Source organism: Arachis ipaensis, chromosome B3, assembly GCF_059453495.1.
Source record: "Arachis ipaensis isolate K30076 ecotype BB chromosome B3, ASM5945349v1, whole genome shotgun sequence".
NCBI lineage: Eukaryota > Viridiplantae > Streptophyta > Magnoliopsida > Fabales > Fabaceae > Arachis > Arachis ipaensis.
This window is the reverse complement of record NC_142438.1, coordinates 94,318,922-94,338,645: the sequence shown is the minus strand read 5'-3', so window position 1 is coordinate 94,338,645 and position 19,724 is coordinate 94,318,922. Positions and strand designations below refer to the sequence as shown.

General features: G+C 34.0%; 2 protein-coding genes and 1 long non-coding RNA gene across 5 annotated transcripts; 1 reads left to right on the top strand and 2 right to left on the bottom strand.

The window, feature by feature from the left end:
* Nucleotides 1-205: 205 nt before the first annotated feature.
* LOC148571619 (uncharacterized) lies at nt 206-645 on the bottom strand. Its single transcript, XR_015907196.1, has 3 exons — nt 581-645; nt 397-492; nt 206-268 (listed from the first exon to the last, which is right to left on the bottom strand). It is a non-coding gene; the product is annotated as an uncharacterized LOC148571619 (long non-coding RNA).
* Nucleotides 646-9,304: 8,659 nt separating this feature from the next.
* On the top strand, nt 9,305-12,916 carry LOC107630647 (ethanolamine-phosphate cytidylyltransferase). 3 transcript variants are annotated; one of them, XM_021119037.2, is made up of 10 exons: nt 9,305-9,441; nt 10,051-10,478; nt 10,659-10,894; nt 11,044-11,195; nt 11,329-11,400; nt 11,488-11,555; nt 11,634-11,754; nt 12,072-12,131; nt 12,228-12,350; nt 12,457-12,916. In XM_021119037.2, exons 2-10 carry the CDS (start codon nt 10,141-10,143, stop codon nt 12,526-12,528), a joined length of 1,242 nt encoding a protein of 413 aa, XP_020974696.1. In that variant the 5' UTR covers nt 9,305-9,441; nt 10,051-10,140; the 3' UTR covers nt 12,529-12,916. The 3 variants fall into 3 exon arrangements, with proteins under 3 accessions (XP_020974696.1, XP_016189333.1, XP_016189334.1); XM_016333847.3 differs by having other exon boundaries at nt 9,305-9,473; XM_016333848.3 differs by having other exon boundaries at nt 9,309-9,635.
* Nucleotides 12,917-13,082: 166 nt separating this feature from the next.
* LOC107630648 (DBH-like monooxygenase) lies at nt 13,083-14,446 on the bottom strand. Its single transcript, XM_088508053.1, has 3 exons — nt 14,141-14,446; nt 13,847-14,039; nt 13,083-13,748 (listed from the first exon to the last, which is right to left on the bottom strand). The coding sequence occupies exons 1-3, from the start codon at nt 14,240-14,242 to the stop codon at nt 13,324-13,326; spliced, it is 720 nt and encodes a 239-aa protein (XP_088364179.1). The 5' UTR covers nt 14,243-14,446; the 3' UTR covers nt 13,083-13,323.
* Nucleotides 14,447-19,724: the final 5,278 nt, after the last annotated feature.

The following is a 19,724-nucleotide window of genomic DNA, read 5'->3' as shown; positions in this document are numbered from 1 at the left end:
GGAAGAAGATTGTTTCTTGCTTCTGGAAACAACTTAACACAAGAAACTCTGTTCCTCTCCACAGATAAATGCCTGAAAAGATAAGATAAAGTGAGTGATAATTATATTATTATCAAGAAAGAAAGAAAGAAAAAAAATGGAGGAAACTGCTAACTTGTTTAATTATAAAGCTGTCCTATATTACTTATTGCCACTTTGCTTCTTCTATTCATACTCAACGGCAGAAAGCTACATCTAGAAATCCATAATCAACTAGTTTAATGAGGCCCTGCAGTAATAATATGTTTCATCATTTTACTTATTGCCACTTTGCTTCATCGGAATATTCATAATCAATGGCAGAAAGCTACATCTAGAAATCCATAATCAACTTCTGTACTGCTTTGTTTCAGATACCTGGTCATTAAGCACTCTGCACATGTTTGAGAATTCCAAGATTCCTGCTGGGGGAATCAGTGATGATTTGCATAACTCAGAGTAAGATTTATATAGCTGCAAGATTATTAGAACCATAAGAATCAATATATATTTTTAAAAAAAGAGGAATCATTTTTGCAAATTCAAAAGCTGTAAAGAGCACCTCTCCAAGGATTGTATCTTTCTTAGATCCACGGAAATGTTTCATGGATGAGCAAAGTATAATCTGCAAAAGGTACAAATTCATGGGTCAAAGAGCTATTTTCTTGATTACAAATTAAAACAGCAGCACAGCAAGAGCTATTTTCTTGATTGATTCTAAATGGAGCATTTTAAAAAAATGAAGATGGAGCACAACTGAGCACTAACCTTCGAGCAGCACAGCGAGCAGAACCGCGAGACCTGCCGAGCAGAACCGCGAGACCTGCCGAGCAGAACCGCGAGACAGCGGCGAGCAGAACCACGAGACAGAGGCGAGCAGCTTTCCGAGCAGAACGGTGAGAGGGACGACAAGCAAAACAGCAAGAGGAATGGCATTCAAGGACGAACCTGGTTGCGATCTTCAGCGCTAAGGGAGGCGACGGTGAGATAGATGGCGGCGTGATGGAGGTTAGGGTTTTCTGAAATTTTCAAGGAAAAGCCATTCAAAGCAGCGTCGAGGAAGACAACCACTGCTCGACGAAGATGATGGCGACGGCAAGCTCGAGGAAGACCACGGTGGTGGCGACGGCAAGCTCAAGACAACGACTGCTCGACGAAGATGACTGGTGCAACGAAGGCGATGAAGGCTGGGTGAGATGAAGGGTAGTGATGAAGGCTGCTGGGTGCGATGAAGCTGAACGATGAACGACGAAAGAAGCTGCTGGGTTCGAGAGTGAAGATGAAGTGACGGTGCTGCAGTATGCTTAGGGTTTGAAAGTAATTTTAGGGCTAAAGGGATTTCGGAAACTAGTGTATTGTTACTATTAATTTTAGGGTTAAAATTTGAAAACTTGGAAAAAGAAAAGTTAAGTGTGGAAAAAATTAAGTGGGAACTAAATTTTAGGGAAGGGACTCTATTGGCACGTTTTTGTATGGTGCCAGATTATACCTAGGATAGCCACGTTTTTTAAGTGTGTCGGTTTTTTTAAGCGTGCCGGTTTTTTTTTGTAGCCACGCTTTTTAAGTGTGGCAAAAAAAAACGTGGCCAAATATCAAATCAGTTGCCACTCTTGTAAAAGCATGCCGATTTCTCTCTATGGGTACGCTTTTCAAGCGTGGCAATAAGAAAGCATGGCCAAATTTCAAATAAGTGGCCACCCAATAAAAGGGTGCCGATTTCCTTCTATGGCCACGCTTTTTAAACGTGACAAAAGAAAGCGTGGCCAAATCACAAATCAGTGGCCACCCTCGCAAAAGCGTTCCATAGACCACTTTTGGGCACGCTTTAAAAGCGTGGCAAAAAAAAAGGATGCCGACAGGCCTTTTTTCTTGTAGTGTGAGTCATTAATACCCAACTTGGATTAGTGATCTAGAGTTGTTAGTTAATATTGTTTCTATTGACACTACTTCTGGATTGGGGTTAACTAGACCTAATTGATCTTCTTCCGATGTGAAGATAACGTAATAGGCTTAGCTCTTGGTAATTATTGCATTATAACTAATGGCTAAGATAGAAGACTTTGATTCTCAAGTCCTGCCATGAATGCCTCTTTAGCATTTGTCATTTTTAGTTGTTTTCTTTATTTTATTGTCATTTAAATTCTTGCCTTTTTATCAACCCACCCTCGTGAATCTCATAACTAATAATTAAGTATTCGATTGCAATTCCTAGGGAGAATAACCCGGGAGCAATACTCTCGGTTAATTTTTATTAGGTTGAACTTGTGATAACCAAAATTAAACTCTTATGCTGGTCGATTGTTAGTTTGGAACTATACTTGCAACGAAGTGATTCTCTTATTAAGGAGAAAATTCCTAACCGAAGTCTAGCTCCAAAAGATATTGATATTTCTAAGCTTCAAAGGATAGTGAAGTGAGATGCTGAAACTATTTAGAATTAGAGTGTCATAAGCCCTATTCAATAACTAGACCTAAGCTTAAATGACAACTCAAGTCGCAGACATTTTCTCTTCTTGGTCCTATATTATTTTGGTTGCTTGAGGACAAGTAACAGTTTAAGTTTGGTATTGTAATGCGTGGCATCTTATACCCTTTTTTCTTAGCATTTTCCAATTGTTTTTAGTTAGATTTTATTTAGTTTTACTTGATTTTAGTGCAAAAAATCCCTTTTAGATGCTACTTTGAGTTGTTTTGGTATTTTTTATGATTTTAGGTGAAATTTGGAGCAATTGGCAGAGTTTGGAGCTAAAAAGAAAAATGTTGGCAGCACCCTCCTTGGGCGCTAAACGGCCACCTGGCATTTAGCGCCAGCAGGGGACCTAGAACCAGAAGCGTATGCTCCCGTTGGGGCGTTAAACGCCCAACTTGGCATTTAACGCCAGCAGCAGGCTGGATTCATCCCCTCTTTGGGCTTCCAAGTGGATTTAACATTTATTAGTTTTATTTTATTTTTCTTTTGTAATTTTTATTTACAAGCAATATCTTTTAGTCTTAGGATTTATTATTCTATTTTATTTCCGTATCAAATTAGGTTAGTATATTAGGGAAAAGATCACTTGTGATTCGGATCTTCTTCCTTTCGCACTTTTCAGAACCCTGTTTTCTCTGTAAGTATGAGCAACTAAACCTCTTGGACAAGGTTAGGAGCTCTGTTTATTTCTATAGATTAAAACTATTATTCTTCTATTTTAATTAATGTTTTGATTCAATTCTAATGATTGTTTTCGTTCTTAATCTTATGAATTTGGGTGGAACGAAGGTATGACCCTTATTCTACATGAGTTCTTGTGATTCTCGAGAGAGTTATCTCACTTGAACTACAGCTTGAAAACAAATTTCTCCTAAATTGCTAATTACATGAACTAATTGGGATATGTGACATATAATCCTGTTAGCTTTGGGTAATTAGGATTTTTGTGGCCATAAACTAGTTTTTGAACTTAACCCTCTAATCAGAATTAAGTGACCACGAGAGTGGCGGTTAATGAAGGTTAGAGGAGGCTAAATCACTAAGAGATTAGGGTTTAGACACTTACAATTTACCATGAAATAAATCATGCATTGTTAAAATAGTTGGTAAGAACTTTTAATTCGGAAAGATAAACATCTTCAAAGGCTTAACTGTTTTCTCATTCTGTTTTCACACCAAACCCTTTATTATTCTCTTTACTTGCTTATTTACTGTTTTTATGCGAATTGACTCACCAACCCTTTTTCTAATTCACTTGACTAAGTCCAACCTAACGACCATTGTTTGCTCAGTCCGACAATCATCTTGGGATCGACCCTCACTCACCTAAGGTATTACTTGGATGACCTGGTGTACTTGCCGGTTAAGCTGTGCGAAATCCTAATTTGCACACCATGTGTGTGAGTGCTACCACAAGTTTAATCAAGATTTTCAAAAACCTCATGAAAATACCATTACCATGCCACCTCCTCCTTCCTCTTTATTTCATAGGCCACAACCAACTTCACAAGCTTAAGCATTACTGGCAGCAGCACCACCTCCAACCTCACTCACAGACAAAGCATGGTATTTGGATACTAGCACTTTCCATCACTTGACCTTTGAGGAGAATAACTTGGTTGCAAGCTCAGAGTATGAAGGAATGGAGCAAGTCTTTACAGCTAATGGCCAAGGTATGAATATAAATAGCATTAGCAAAATTGTCCTATTCCATGAATCAAGCCCTCAGTAATTTAAACTGCTTAACCTCTTACATGTCCCAACCATCACCAAGAACCTTATAAGTGTGGCCAGTTTGCATTGGATAACCAAGTGTTCTTTAAATTTTACCGATTTGACTGCTTTGTGAAATCTCAGGAGACCAGGAAAGTGTTGCTAAGAAAATCCCTTAGAGGTGGTCTCTACAAGTTTGATAATATTGGAGTGCTTGCAAGGGCAGCACAACCTGGCAGAATGGTAAGGCACAACCAAAATAAACTATTAAGTAACACACATACACCTCATTGTCCATCAAACCAAACCACAACCTTAGATAGAGTCTGTAATGTCACTATCTCTGATTGTATTCCCTTAAATTTAGAAGGTTCAGGGGCAGCAGCCAATGGTGCTAGCTCCAATAAGTCAGTCTTTCAATTAAATGTATGGCACCAAAGATTAGGTCATCCAGCTGTTGCTGTGATTGAAAGAGTGTTAAAACAATGTAATGTTGACACTAATGAATTGAATAGAAGCTCAAATGATACTTTGTGTAATGCATGTTGTGAGTGTAAACATCACAATTTTCCTTTTTTTGACTCCACAACAGCTTATAATACTCCATTGGAACTGGTTTATTCCGATCTCTGGGGTCCAGCCCCTATTACCAGCATTTCTGGATCCAGATTTTACATTATTTTCATAGATGCTAAGACTAGGTACATGTGCATATACCTTCTGCACAACAAAGCACAATCACTTCAAGCTTTCAAACAGTTTAAGCTTCTCATGGAAAATAAAATTGGCCACAAAATAAAGACTATTCAAACTAATAATGGAAAAGAATACACTTTGCACCTTGACACAGTTCTTCATAGAGAATGGTATTGCTTACTGACTTAGTTGCCCCTACACACATCAACAGAATAGACGTGCCAAAAGAAAACATAGACACATAATAGAGACTGCCCTTACACATCTATCTCAAGCATCCATGCCTCTAAAGTTTTGGGATGAGGCATGCCTCACTACTACACACCTCATCAATATGCTTCCCTCGCCTATCACTAACCAGAAGTCTCCTTTTGAATTGTTACACAACAAAGCACCAGATTATAAATTTCTAAGAATTTTTTGCTGCTCCTATTACCCGCAACTTAGACATTATAACACTCACAAGTGTCTATTTCTTGGGTACTCCTCATAACACAAGGGCTACAAAGTCTCTCACCATTTAAGAAGCTTTACATCTCCAGGCATGTTTTGTTTAATGAAGAAGAATTCCCTTATCAAAGCATCTTCTTTAACAAACAACCAACCCTCAAAGATTCAGTTCTACATCTATCAAAACCAACCTCAATTCTTATAGAAATTACCCATACCACATCAACATAACTAGCAAATCTTACTCCTCACTCACCACAACAGTCTAACAATGCAGTTAACCAAGTGTCTGGTACAGACCCTTCAGTCACAACACCCTTACACCAAGTCATTCAACCTACACCAGCCTCACCCTCCCAACCTTTTCCTCCACAACCACCTCTCACACCTCAGCCCGACTTTGTTACTAATGCTATTTGTATTGATACATGTCAATTTAGTTGTTAATTCTTGTGACTTTACTTCTACTTCTGTGTTTCTCTTGAGAAGTGCAGGGTTAACTGAAGAACTGCCTGAGGAAATTGCTGTTGCATTAGTCCCCAATGTAGGCAAAGTACACCTTATGATCACAAAAGGAAGAGTTGGTATTTTCAAACCAAAGATGTACAACTTGCAGCTTCCTCACTTGAACCTAGATCTTACACAAACTGAACCAACATTAGTAGCTCAAGCTCTACACTCTTCCCATTGAAAGGCAGCGATGGACGAAGAGTATGCGACCCTATTGAAATGTAAAACGTGAAAATTGATGGATGCATCCTCAGGCATTGAACCCATTGGTTGTAGGTGGGTGTTTCGGGTGAAACGAAAGCCTGATGGTTTTGTTACTCCGACTGGGTAGCTGATCCAGTTGTTAGGAAGTCCACCATTGAGTTCTGTGTCTTTCTGGGTTCCAATCTCATTTGCTAGTCCAGCCGCAAACAAGTCTCAGTGTCCAAGTCTAGCATAGAGGCAGAGTTCCATGCCTTAGTTGATGTCATGACTGATATTATTTGGATACAAAAGCTCTTGTATGAGATGCATCTACCTCTAGGCCCTTCTCCTACATTTTAATTGTGATAATCAAAGCACTGTCTTCATGAGTAGAAATCCAATTCTGCATAACCAATCGAAATATTTTGAGATTGACCTGCACTTTGTACACAACCGAGTAGTCCAGCAGCAAGCACATGTAATTTATATACCATCATATGATCAGATTGTCGATTTACTTACAAAGTCGGTGTCCCAAAATGCCTTCCTTCATTTTCAGCCCAATTTAAGGTTGGTTGAGCAACCATCCCTCAGTTTGAGGGAGGAGGGGAGATGTTAGGCATAACAGTAAAGAAAAAAAGTAAAAGCTAAAAGAGGTGTTAGTTCATGACAGTTAATAACAGCTAATGATTTAATTGAGCGGGTAATTCTATTGAGAAATAGTTACAAGAGTAGAGCATGTGATTGTTATGACTAAAACCTTAGGAAACATTTTAAGTACACCGAAGAGTACTGATGCACCAGTTGTTTTAACCGTTGATTTTAATTAATATATATTATATATATTTTTTATAATTTAGATCAACGGTTAAAATAATTGGAGCACTGATACTTCCAGTACACTTGAAATGTTTCCAAAACGTTAAGCTAGTGTAAATACTAAGCTGCAGTGTAATAAATGTCAGATGTGATTATTTTTACTGATCTTCATAATGAAATCATTAATCTCTCCCACACTTTCTCTCTCACTCTCTCTTTCTCATTCTTTGATTTCTACTCTATTTTCTGATTCTCAAAGAGCCTCTAATACATTTTATTGATGGCAAAACGATTTCTTTAACTCGTTAGCTTGTGATTCGTAGTTTTTTTCTCTTTTTTTTTAGACTTTAAACTCGCTTGTAATTAAAAAAAAAAAACATCCTCCTTATTTAGTTGCTTTCTTATTTTCCCCGATTCGGTGGTTTCCCTTGACCATTTACCATTTCTACCATATTTTTTTTTTCAAACAAGCAGTCATGGAATAGAATCTGTTCATAGGAAGTAACGTTCTAGTCACGTCTCCAGAGATAATATTGTGTTCTAGAATGTTAGTAGGTCCTGGATCTTTTTATTAGTATTAAAAACACAACCTTAATAATAATATTCCGTATTTCAAATTGTTATTGCATCAACTTCAAATTTTATAAAAGATCCAACTGACTTTTGAGTCTATATCAAATCAACTGGTTTCAATTTGGGACATGAACACCCTACTGACAACTAATAAGTCTATTCTTTGTCTAGGACAATGTTTTTTATTTTATTTTTTTATGAGAGTTCCTTCCAAGTTACAATTATTGAATAGGAGTACTATTACTATGAAAAATATGGGAATTTTTGTAATTTTTTAACAAAATTAACTGAGGTCAATAAGACGGTACCTATTAACTAATTGTGACTAAAGTTAATTACATATTTTATTATCTAGATTTTTAATTATATTTAAACTTTATAATTTGATCACAAATATTATAGGAGAAATATATCAAAACTTGAATACAAAAGGGGGTGTATATTTATATATATAGAATCCTAAAAAGTTATATGAGTAAATAGCCAAACCCCAATCTTCATTTTGGTTCTCGAAAGATAAAGTTAATCGAAATCGTCCTCGAAAGATATACGATTGGTCATGTTAGTCCTTTCGTCAGTTGGATGATGACGTGTCACGTTAAGTGCCACATGGCATATGATAACGTGGGGGCTAATGCCACATGTCACAAGATGATTGGTTGACGTGTCAGCTCAGTGACACGTGGTATGCCACGTGGCACTTGACATGTAAAAAAGTTATTTATAATCAAAATAGTCCTTAAAAGTTCAGACGTAAGTCATTTTCATCCCTGAAATTTTAAAAATTAATCAAATTAGTCCTTATATAATTTTTTTTATTTTTTTTTGATAATATTAAATTTAAAATATTTTTTGATACTACTAATTTTAATAGAAATGTAATTGACAATAAAAAAATTAGTAATTATATCTTTTCTTCCTAAAAAATTTTTCAATAAAATTATCTCTCTCTTTTAAATCTTGTCAAAATCTCTCTTATTTTTTTCTATTCTAAAATATTTTTCTTACATTATTACATTTTGCTATATATATATATATATATATATATATATATACTCAAAATTGAAATGTATGTATTTGTTAACCTAAACAAAGTTATATGCTCAAAATCAAAATTTATGTATGTTAACTGTCATTAAGCTGACACGTCAACCAATCATCTTATGACACGTGGTATTAGCCTCCCACGTCATCATATGCCACGTGGTACTTAATGTGACACGTCATTATCCAACTGATGGAAAGACTAACATGACCAATGTGTATCTCTTGGGATAATTTCGATTAACTTTATCTTTCGAAAACCAAAATGAAGATCGAAGTATCTTTTAGGAACGATTTTAACTATTTACTCAAAGTTATATATAAACATAGAAAAACTACCAGTAGCCATATGGTGGACAACAGAATCGAATTTTAAAATAATAATAATTTTTAATATTAAAATAAGATAAAATTTACAGATACCTTATAAGAACAACGGTAGAAAATGAAATTCAATAAAAAAATTAATAAAATAATATAAATCGTTAACAGTTAAAAAGGAGAGATATTTTGGACTAGTAATAACTAATGGATTTTATTAGGTAGAGAATAATTTTTGTGAACAATGTGAACAATAAATTTTAAAATTAATCTAATAAAATAAAAATATTTCAATATTTTTAAATTATTTACCTAAATCTTAATATTAAAATAATTATCTACACACCTAATAATTTCCGATATATCTATTATTTACATTATTTAATATTTACATTGTCCATAACTAATAAGTGATAACTTCTGCCTTTGTTTATTTTTGGTTACTTTAAAAATTTTCCCTTTTCAAAAGTGACGTATATATATATTAATATTAATAATATTAAGCTCAGACAAAGCTTCGTTGTTGCCAAAACTTAGAGGAGGTTTCTTCCATACGAATCCAAAGGGAGAGAACAGAGAGAAGAAAAAAAAAAAGAAAAAAGGAAAAGAGAAAAAACAAGGAAAGAGGAGACACAGACACAAAGGTAACGCAAAAAGGAACAAACAAACACAACAGGTTAAGATTCGATCTCTTCCTTCTTCCTTTTTTTTCTTCTTTTCTAGTTCCTTTTTGCAATTTGCATGCCATCAAACGCGTTCAATTTTCTCATTCTGCCATCTTCATTTATTGCTGCACATCCTTCCGTGAAAATTCTCGTTTTTTACTTCGGGATCTCAGGTCGGTTTTCTCGTTGGAATTTTTTAAATCTTTTTACATATTCATTCATACAATGGAAGATACTTGTTCTAAGAATTTCACAATATAGCTGCATTTTTTATTTGTTGGTTTGACTAGATCAGGAAGATGAGAACGCCTCCAATTTTTGTTGTTGTGGATTTTACGTGTAACGGTTATTTGATTTCGTTGTGGTGGCTTGCCAACTTTTTGCTTAAATATATGAAGCATTTTTAATTCTTCTTTTATTTTTTTGGGATGAATCAGGATATGTGATTATGTGAAGCAATAATTCCTTCCTAGTTTCACTTGTTTGCATTTGAGCTATAAAAAAGGTTTTTGTGTGTGAAATTTAGGATTTTCGATGGCATACCATTCATGTGATTCACATTTTGCCGTGATGGTTGCTTTGTTGCAGGTCTGTGCCTCCTCTTACATCACAGAAACATCTTGTTTCTGATAAGAAAACAAAACAAAACAAAACCAAAAAAGAAAGAAAGAAGACCATATGGATTATGACAGTAATAGTTGGATTTGGGAGGGGGTATACAACCACCCACATGTGTTGGGTGGTCTAATGGTTACAGCAGCCTTGCTGGGACTGTCGACGAGCTACTTTGGGGGGATGACCCACTCCTGGTCTAATTTGGGGATTTTCCCTAAGAAGAGATCCGGTAAGAGGCGTGTTCGGGTTTACATGGATGGTTGTTTTGATCTGATGCACTATGGCCATGCCAATGCACTCAGACAGGCAAAAGCTCTAGGAGATGAATTGGTTGTGGGTCTGGTGAGTGATGAGGAGATCCTCGCCAATAAAGGCCCGCCTGTTTTGTCTATGGAGGAGAGGTACAAATATTTGGTCCTTTTCTGTTTTGCTCCTATTGATTTTCTCTTAGACAAAATCTAATTCAGCTTAAACATAAGACTAGAGACTTTGCAGCAAGGGAATAAACTTGTTTGTTTGAATAACTCAAGTTTGCCGACATTGTAAAAGAATTAATGTTGAGAATGTATTTTGTCTTCCAGGCTGACCCTTGTTAGTGGATTGAAATGGGTGGACGAAGTCATAACCGATGCTCCTTATGCAATTACTGAGGAATTCTTGAATCGTCTTTTCTATGAATACAACATTGACTATGTCATACATGGCGATGACCCTTGCCTGCTTCCAGATGGAACAGATGCTTATGCTGCAGCAAAGAAAGCTGGCCGATACAAGCAAATTAAACGTACTGAAGGAGTTTCCAGTACAGATATTGTTGGTAAGATTTGTCTCTTCTTATGTTCGAAGATAGCAGAAATCTTGTGTTGTTGATGGATAAAGTTAATTTTCTTGTTCCAAGTGTTATATTGATAAAAATTGGGTGGTAGGTAAAAGCTAATTATGTGTATGATCTCTGTTTCTATACAGGAAGAATTATGTCTTCGTTAAAAGATCAAAAAGCTCGCGAAGATCTTAATGGTACTGATGCAAAACCTCAAGAAGAAAGCAAGCCAAAGGTTTCCCACTTGTCCCAATTCCTACCAACTTCCCGACGTATTGTACAGTTTTCAAATGGCAAGGTATTTTGATGATCAATGCTTGTATATCTTGACTTGCTGCAACAGACACTGATTTGAAATTTATGCCACAATCATTGGTTTCAAGATGAAAATATTTTGCATGATAATTCATTGTGGCTTCATCCTCTTTTAGGGGCCTGGACCTGATGCTCGTATTGTATACATTGATGGGGCATTTGATCTCTTCCATGCTGGGCACGTTGAGGTATACATGAGTTTTCTATAGGTGTGCAACAGTCAAATAGCACTATTTGATATGGCTGTCTTAATTCAGTATTTCCTGTTCTCTCAGATACTTAAGAAGGCTAGGCAGCTCGGAGATTTTCTTCTTGTTGGTATCCACTCAGACGAGACTGTGAGGTATGCAGTTTTTTATCATGTAAAATTGAAGTTACAGCTATGATCCAAGTATTCATGTGACTAGCAACTTCCTTGCAGCTCACAACGAGGGAATCACTATCCAATTATGCACCTACACGAGCGTAGCCTTAGTGTGCTGGCTTGCGGTTATGTTGATGAAGTCATTATTGGCGCACCATGGGAAATTACAAAGGACATGGTATATGCTCAAGTCTGAACATCGTTTAAGTAGCTGCCACCATTTATATGAAGTTGTTCTTGTTGTATTGATTCGAATTACTGTCTTTTAATAGGGCATGCTAGTTTCATGATATCTGCCTTTTCCCTTGCGTTCTTTTTTAAGTGATTAAGGATTTAACTGCTTTTACACATAAATTGCATACTTAAGAATCATCTGAACATGCTTATCCTCTCCATTTGTCTCACCCTTATTGAGCATAGTTTGAGCTAAGTGTTCATATGCATTTCCAATATTTCATGATGATGAGTTCTATTTATTTATTTGGAATCAAACAGATAACAACTTTCAATATCTCGGCGGTTGTGCACGGGACTGTTGCTGAGAAATCATTATATGTAAGTTGGCCTTTTGCAATTTCACATGATATACAATGTCATTTCCTTATTTTATTATTTTTCTTCCATACGAGTGAGCAAGTTGTCATTGTACAGAGTGAAAGAGATCCATATGAGGTCCCAAAGAGCATGGGAATATTCCACTTGCTTGAAAGCCCTAAAGATATCACTACTACCTCAGTAGCCCAGCGTATTTTGGCTAACCATGAAGCCTATGTGGTAACGGCTGAATTCTGATAGAACGCTTTACTCCTATCCTATTTGCTTTTCCTGTACAAATTTCTGATAGAAAGTTCTCTGCTTCCATTTGTTTTATCTGATGCAGAAACGCAATGCTAAAAAGGCTCAGAGCGAAAAGAGATACTATGAAGAAAAGACTTATGTGACTGGAGATTAGCATATATATATAGAATCATAGAGATGCTGGATAGAGAAGAATATCTACATATACTTTCTTAAGGAAGAAGAGTACAGAGTATGACATAGAAGAACAATATTTTCGGCCGTAACTTAGGAATTACATCATGACCTTTCCATTTATATTGTCGTCTGAAAGGCTCCCTTATGATTGACCTGCCAGTTTTTTGGCATTTAATTTTGCTGTGATTCTGGTTTTACCAGAGATGTACCTGTAAAATTGAATTATAAGCTCCAAACCTAAAAGAAAAAACTCCAACCAAGCCCTTTGGATTGTTTGATTTGGATTTGTGGAAAACCATTTAATTCATTCTTAGAAGGATTTTCTTTTTGTAATAAAAATTGAAAGGACCTCCTCCTTCTTTGCACATGTACGCAATCTTTTTTTTTTTTTAATAATAATCTGTAATTCATATCTATGAAAAGCCTTATCGAGTTGGCACGAATACAAATACCAATGCAAAATTCATATCTAGTACTGCTAAGCATTAGCCAATGACAAGTTTAAATGATGAAGCATGAGGGGCAAAGACGACATAAGAACATGAAATTCTTGGTTAAAAGTGGATGGTCCTTCCACATAAGTACAAAGGATTACCGTCCTATCCTCTCAAGTCCCATGGCATGCCTAATCCTATCCACATTCCATTCCTTGATATTGAAAAAGGTGCAATTCTCTGCAAAACTAAAAAAAAATTGCAATCCCATTCTATTCCAATCTAGTAGCACTACAATGAAAGGAAGGGCGTGTAGAAACTAATAGGTGATTTGCGTCTCAACGTGTCCATGTGATTGGAGTTGACATGTTTTGAGGAAGATGTGGCCACAAGCAATGATGCTGCTGTTGCTGTTGCTGCCACTGGTTGAACCCTTCTGGTGTTGCTGCCACTCCACCAACAAGAACACCACCACCATTACTTAGATTTAGCGTTGAACTTGAAGACTTAAAATAACTATTATTTTCTTCTTGTTGGTTTTCTACATCCATCATCACGGATGGTTCTTCTTCTGGTTCTGGACCCATGTGATCAGCTTCCATCATCTCTGTATTTGCAATGTTGGAACCTTGCGCGAAATTGGATGAGGGTGCCCAAGGCACAATAGCCATTCCACGGTTCCTCTTGTCTTGTTCTTCCTTCTCCACCGCTGATTTTATGAGGCGCTCGCAATCAGAATCACCTTTTGACCAATGCGCTTCCCCTGCAGCAAATTAAAGAGTAAAGTCAACTGAATTTTGAATCTCGAATTGAATTGGATGAAGTCGCCTACTAATTAATTTGCGAAAGAGAGAGACGTACTCTTGAATCGAGAGAGGAGATCAGAGTCGAGGGTGAGAGAGAAAGGAGATGACGAATGCATTAGCGGCTTGAAGAGAACGAGAGCTCTCTCTGCGTTGGGAGGTGGAGAAGCATCTGCTTCTGCTTCCGCTGGAATGGGTAAGGGTTGTTCATGTTCGAGTTCCACCTCTGCAATTGGCGGCAACTCACCATCCTGATCACAACCATAATTAACAAAACACGATTTAATTCATTAATAAACCGATGAGGAACTTGGAATGAACAATGAGAACGAAAGAAAGAGAGAAGACGAACCAGACGGCGAATCTTGGTGGCGGGAGAAGAAAGAGGGAAATCGTAGAAATCGTCGGGAACATGATCGATGCCTTTCCGCTTCAACAGTTTGTATCCCGCCATGGATGAAGAAGATGATTAGGTTTCGGATTAGGATTACGATTACGATGATGCGCAGATAGGGGAATGCGTTTGCAGAGTTTAATATACAGAAAGAATAGAAGAGTGAAGAAAGGGAGAGCGAGTGAGGTCTAGACTTCTCTGGAATTTCTTCCCCCTTTCCGTTCTCCAATTCCCTCCCCTCCTATTTCTCACACGGGTCATTTTGCTTCCCCACCAATAATCTTCAACTATTTACTGTTTAGGGTATTTTAGTAAAATCATTTTAGTTAAGTATATATTTGGATTCTATGAAATACTACGAAAAAATATTTTTTAATTCTTTAATATTGTTAATTTTTTAAAAGAATTATATTTATCTTTTTTGCAAAAAATTTTACAAAATATATTTTAACATAATAAATAAATAAATTTTTTATACTATTATATTGAAATATAATTACTAGAAATATTACTTTTCAAAAAATGTTTTAAATAAGATAAATGTTAAGGCAGTTAAACACAAAGATAAATGTACACATCTATCATTTTAACCATATATATAGTGACACTTGTCTTCAAATATAGCAAGGAATGGTTGGTTTAAGTTTAACATAAAAAAATAGCTTTAGAGAATATTAAAAATGGCTCAAAAGGAGCCGATTTACATGAATGTGAAATGATGAGATAATATATTAATATTTAATATAGATTTTGTTTGGTAAAGTTTTTGAAAGAGGTGTTTGTATTTTTTAAAAGCTTATGCTTTTTATTGGTACCGGATTTGATGGTCCCGTAAAGTTTGGACCACTAAATGGTTCTATTACAAAACATGTTTTTTAAGTTTTTTAATAATTGTTAAATAGTCTTTATCTAATTTTAATTACAAATTAATCCTTTATATATTATTTAATTATAAAATTTATTTTTTATTTTATAAATTATTATTTTATTATTCATCTATCATGTTTATTAATAATAAAAAATAAAAACAAAAACAATAACAAATTAGAATCGATTGGATTCACAAAACAATCGATTAAATTTTAGGTTTTCCATAATTCAATCTATTGGAATTCATGTTTCCACAAAACAATCGATTGAATGTTGGACGATAGTATGGTTTTTCCAAATATCAATCGATTGTAACTTTTACACAATCCATTGAACAATGCTTAGAATGTGGGTTTTTTCTATTTCAATCGATTGTTCATGTTACCCAATTGATTGAATGCTTCAAAGTAATATGAGACCCCACAATTTAATTGATTGGTTGTGTTAACCAATCGATTTAAGTCTTCAAAACAATATGGATTTTCACAATTCAATCGATTAGTTTTGTTATCCAATCGATTATATTGTGCACTACGTTATATGTTACGCCGTTCTCAATTTTTTACTGGTATTTATAAATTATTATTTTATTATTCATTTATCTTATCTTTAAAATTCTATCTTCAATTTTTAAGTTTTTATTTTGATTTAGATACTCTAATCTTATCTTTTCTTTAATATTAAGATTATAAATTGGTGAATAATCTATCATCAATTACTCAATCCTATAATTGGAATCGCTTATCAATCTTCTTAATTATCAAAATTTTCATTGTTTTTGTTCCAGTTATCCATCTACTTAATATCCAATTTTTCTTTATTTTTTATCCATCTGTATATCCAATATTTGTTCATCATTAATTGATAATCACAGTTGCAGCAATCAACAAAGATCCAACCAATTTTTTCATTATAGTGTTCAGAAAAACAATCCACTGTTTTGATTACAAAATCGAGGTCAGAATCTCTAATTTTGCAATTTTCCATTTCGATTCTTTATTCGTAAAATTGATTGTGTAATGAAAAAATAATTTTTTTTATCTTTTAGTAATTCACGGATATTGAGGAATACTAAAAAGTAATTAAATTTTATTTTTTTATTATTAATTAGCTAGCAATATTTAAAAGCATGAACTTAAAATGTATTATTGGATAATTATACTAAAAGAATTTATATAACTTATATTTTTGTTTTTTCATTGTGAGTCCCACTATAATAAAACTTATATTCCATGGTAAATCGAATTAGATGAATTTAATTTATGGAATAGGTTGAGCGTCATAACAAATCGACTCAATTAGCACTTTATTAAATATCTAAATCGAAGCAACTAGCTACGAATTATATAACAGGTACTCAGCTTTGAGAAAAAAAATATTAAATATTACTCAAAATAATAATATTTTAAACATTAAATATTTAACTACCAAGTCTAGCAATTCAAACACTTTCGTTGGATACGTTTTTTTGTGCTTTTTAGAAAAAAAAAATAGCAGCAATTTTTTAACGTTTTTTTATATTTTTAATTTTCTTTTAGAATAAAAAAATATACTAGTATGTAGATTGTTATTAAATGACTGTTTTGTACTTTTTCTCAATTTTTGAAGATTGTAGAACTTAATGTTTAAATCTTAATTAGTGTCACCAAATGCAGCAAGATGATTATGTAGTGTAGATTAGTGTCAATGATGAGAACAAAGGAAAAAACACTAATTATACAAAGTTTTATTTAGTATTTGAAAGTGATTTTGCGAGTTCATTAAAAATAATAATTTTGTATGTCTAGCCATTTAATTTATAATATTTAGTTTAATTTTTTATTATTTATTAATGAAGAGGACTGCTCAACTTGAAGAAGTTGAGGATGAAGCTACAAAAATGCAAAAGAGGAGATCGGTGGAGTTCTTAGATGGAAATGAAAGAAATACAAAGTTTGTTATGTTAAATAAAATATTTCTCATTTTTCTCTCATTCAATTTTCTTATTCTTCTCCTATTTTCACTTCTGATTTTTATTATAACAGATAATAAAAAAATCAAGGAATACATACTAATAATGTTAGGATTTGAGGAGAAAAATTGTTTGAATGTGATGATTAAATTCATTTGTCTTAGTAAACTTGAAATCTGCAACTATTTTTTATGTTTGAACATTTAACATAAACCACTGTAATAAATACTATATTTTAATTTGCTAGTTTGCATTTGACAATTTCAGTCATATTTGCAGCAAGAATATTATAGTTACGGTAAAAAGATTTCGTTTAATCTCTATTAGTTGAAATCTCTTCTGATTTTGGACCTTAATAAGTTTAAAATACGCCTTACAAATATAAATAAGAGGATTTAAGAAAAAAATTTATTGCTCGAAAGATCCTTTATCAAACTAGTTCAAATCTTAAATACATGGAAACATATAAATAGAATGCAAACAAATAAAAAAAATGAAAAAAATCTTTTTTCTAAAACATTAATTGTATAAAATAAAATATAATTTACAAGACATAATATTTGTATGACATTATTGTTGAAATAATAAATGAAAATGACATTACTTTATCATAAAAATATGAGTTCTTTTAAACTAAGATATTTATATAGTGCATAGAATTAGAGAAAAATTGTAAAGCCACAAAGTAGAAAATATCTATTTAAGAAGTCATTCAAAAATAATTAAAGAAGTACATCCGTCAAACCTAACAAATAAATACTCAATAACTAAAGTATTATATTTATCTAGATTACTAATATTATCTTTGCATCTTATGATTTGTATGCATATTCCAAAATTCATTGGCTGACGCTATAATTTGTGATTTCTTCTAGTTGATCTAACTCTTGAATAAATGCACAGCGGTTATCATGCGAATATCATGATCCTCAAGCTGCAATTTAATTATTACAAATTAGTACCACAAAATGGAGTATAAATATTAGAGATTTATTTTAGCTGCTCACCTTATTATTACCCTTTGGTTTAAAATTAAAAGTCATATCTAACTACTTCATAACCAAAATTTGTCTGTCTTGATGCTGTCTTATCTCAGCAAATTGTCCCTCAATGTATAATCTTATGTTTCGCAATTCATCCATCAAATCTCGCATTGTTGGCGAAGGAGGCGGTGGTGGTGGGGATTCCTGGGATTGTGCTTGCACCTCAGGGTCTTGTGCTTGTCCTTGTACCTGAGGTTCTTGGGCATTCAGATCTTTTTCTATCTGTCTTAGAGTACTGTCATCAATCTTGGCTACATTACTCAAGACGATACTTTTCTCTTCACTCAAGTCAATTCCAAGCCATTTGAAAATCTTGGTCCATTAGCAAGCATATCCTAAACCAACACTTGTTTTTTCTCTCTTTATTTCAAACATATGATGAACCATAAAATAAGGCCAGTTTATCTCCTTTCCAGTCACCATAGCCAAAAGCACTAGAATATTCGTTAAACAAGATTCCATGATTATGTTTTCTTGGAATCAATACGTATGAAAGCAAATACATCAATATACGCTGCTTATTACCCAAACCACTACAACTTATATTACCTCTAGCATCCATGTGTGGATCCTCATACTGCAGACTTTGCAAACTAATCAATCTTTCATATTCACCCCATTCTTCATCTGTTGGAATACCTCCAGTAAATTTCCCCCCGTGATAAACTAAATTCCATTGTTCAGCTAATTGTTCTAAAGTAACTTTATAATGCCATGACCCTAAATCAAACTCAATCAGCGACATTATTACTTCCTCATTCTCTTCATCACTTTCAGGAACAACATAATTTAAAGTACTATAAACAGCCCTAACCAAGTGAGGATAATATTCATCCTTAGTTTGTACAAAATCAGTCAAGTGTTATGTTTGCAAAGTATTCCAGAACAAATTATAATGTCTACCATGAATGAAATTGGCTGTTATATACATGGGAAGAACAATCGCCCTTGACTTGAACTTCTCCACATGGTTGTTCAATGCCTTTGGAGACAACATCCACCTTGCCATGTAATGGGATGAAGCAACTAGTCTGGCGGATGAAGAACTTTGACCTTCAACTCTAGCTCTCTTTGCGTTTTTAGTTCTGGCCATTTTGGAATATTGGTTCGGTGGGTGTTGTAGAGATTTGGATAAATAATAACAAATTAGAATCGATTGGATTCACAAAACAATCGATTAAATTTTAGGTTTTCCATAATTCAATCGATTGGAATTCAGGTTTCCATAAAACAATCGATTGAATGTTGGACGATAGTGTGGTTTTTCTAAATATCAATCGATTGTAACTTTTACACAATCCATTGAACGATGCTTAGAATGTGGGTTTTTTCTATTTCAATCGATTGTTCATGTTACCCAATTGATTGAAGGCTTCAAAGTAATATGAGATCCCACAATTTAATTGATTGGCTGTGTTAACTAATCGATTTAAGTCTTCAAAGCAATATGGATTTTCACAATTCAATCGATTAGTTTTGTTATCCAATCTACGTTATATGTTACGCCGTTCTCAATTTTTTTACTCGTGTTTATAAATTATTATTTTATTATTCATTTATCTTATCTTTAAAATTCTATCTTCAATTTTTAAGTTTTTATTTTGATTTAGATACTCTAATCTTATCTTTTCTTTAATATTAAGATTATAAATTTGTGAATAATCTATTATCAATTACT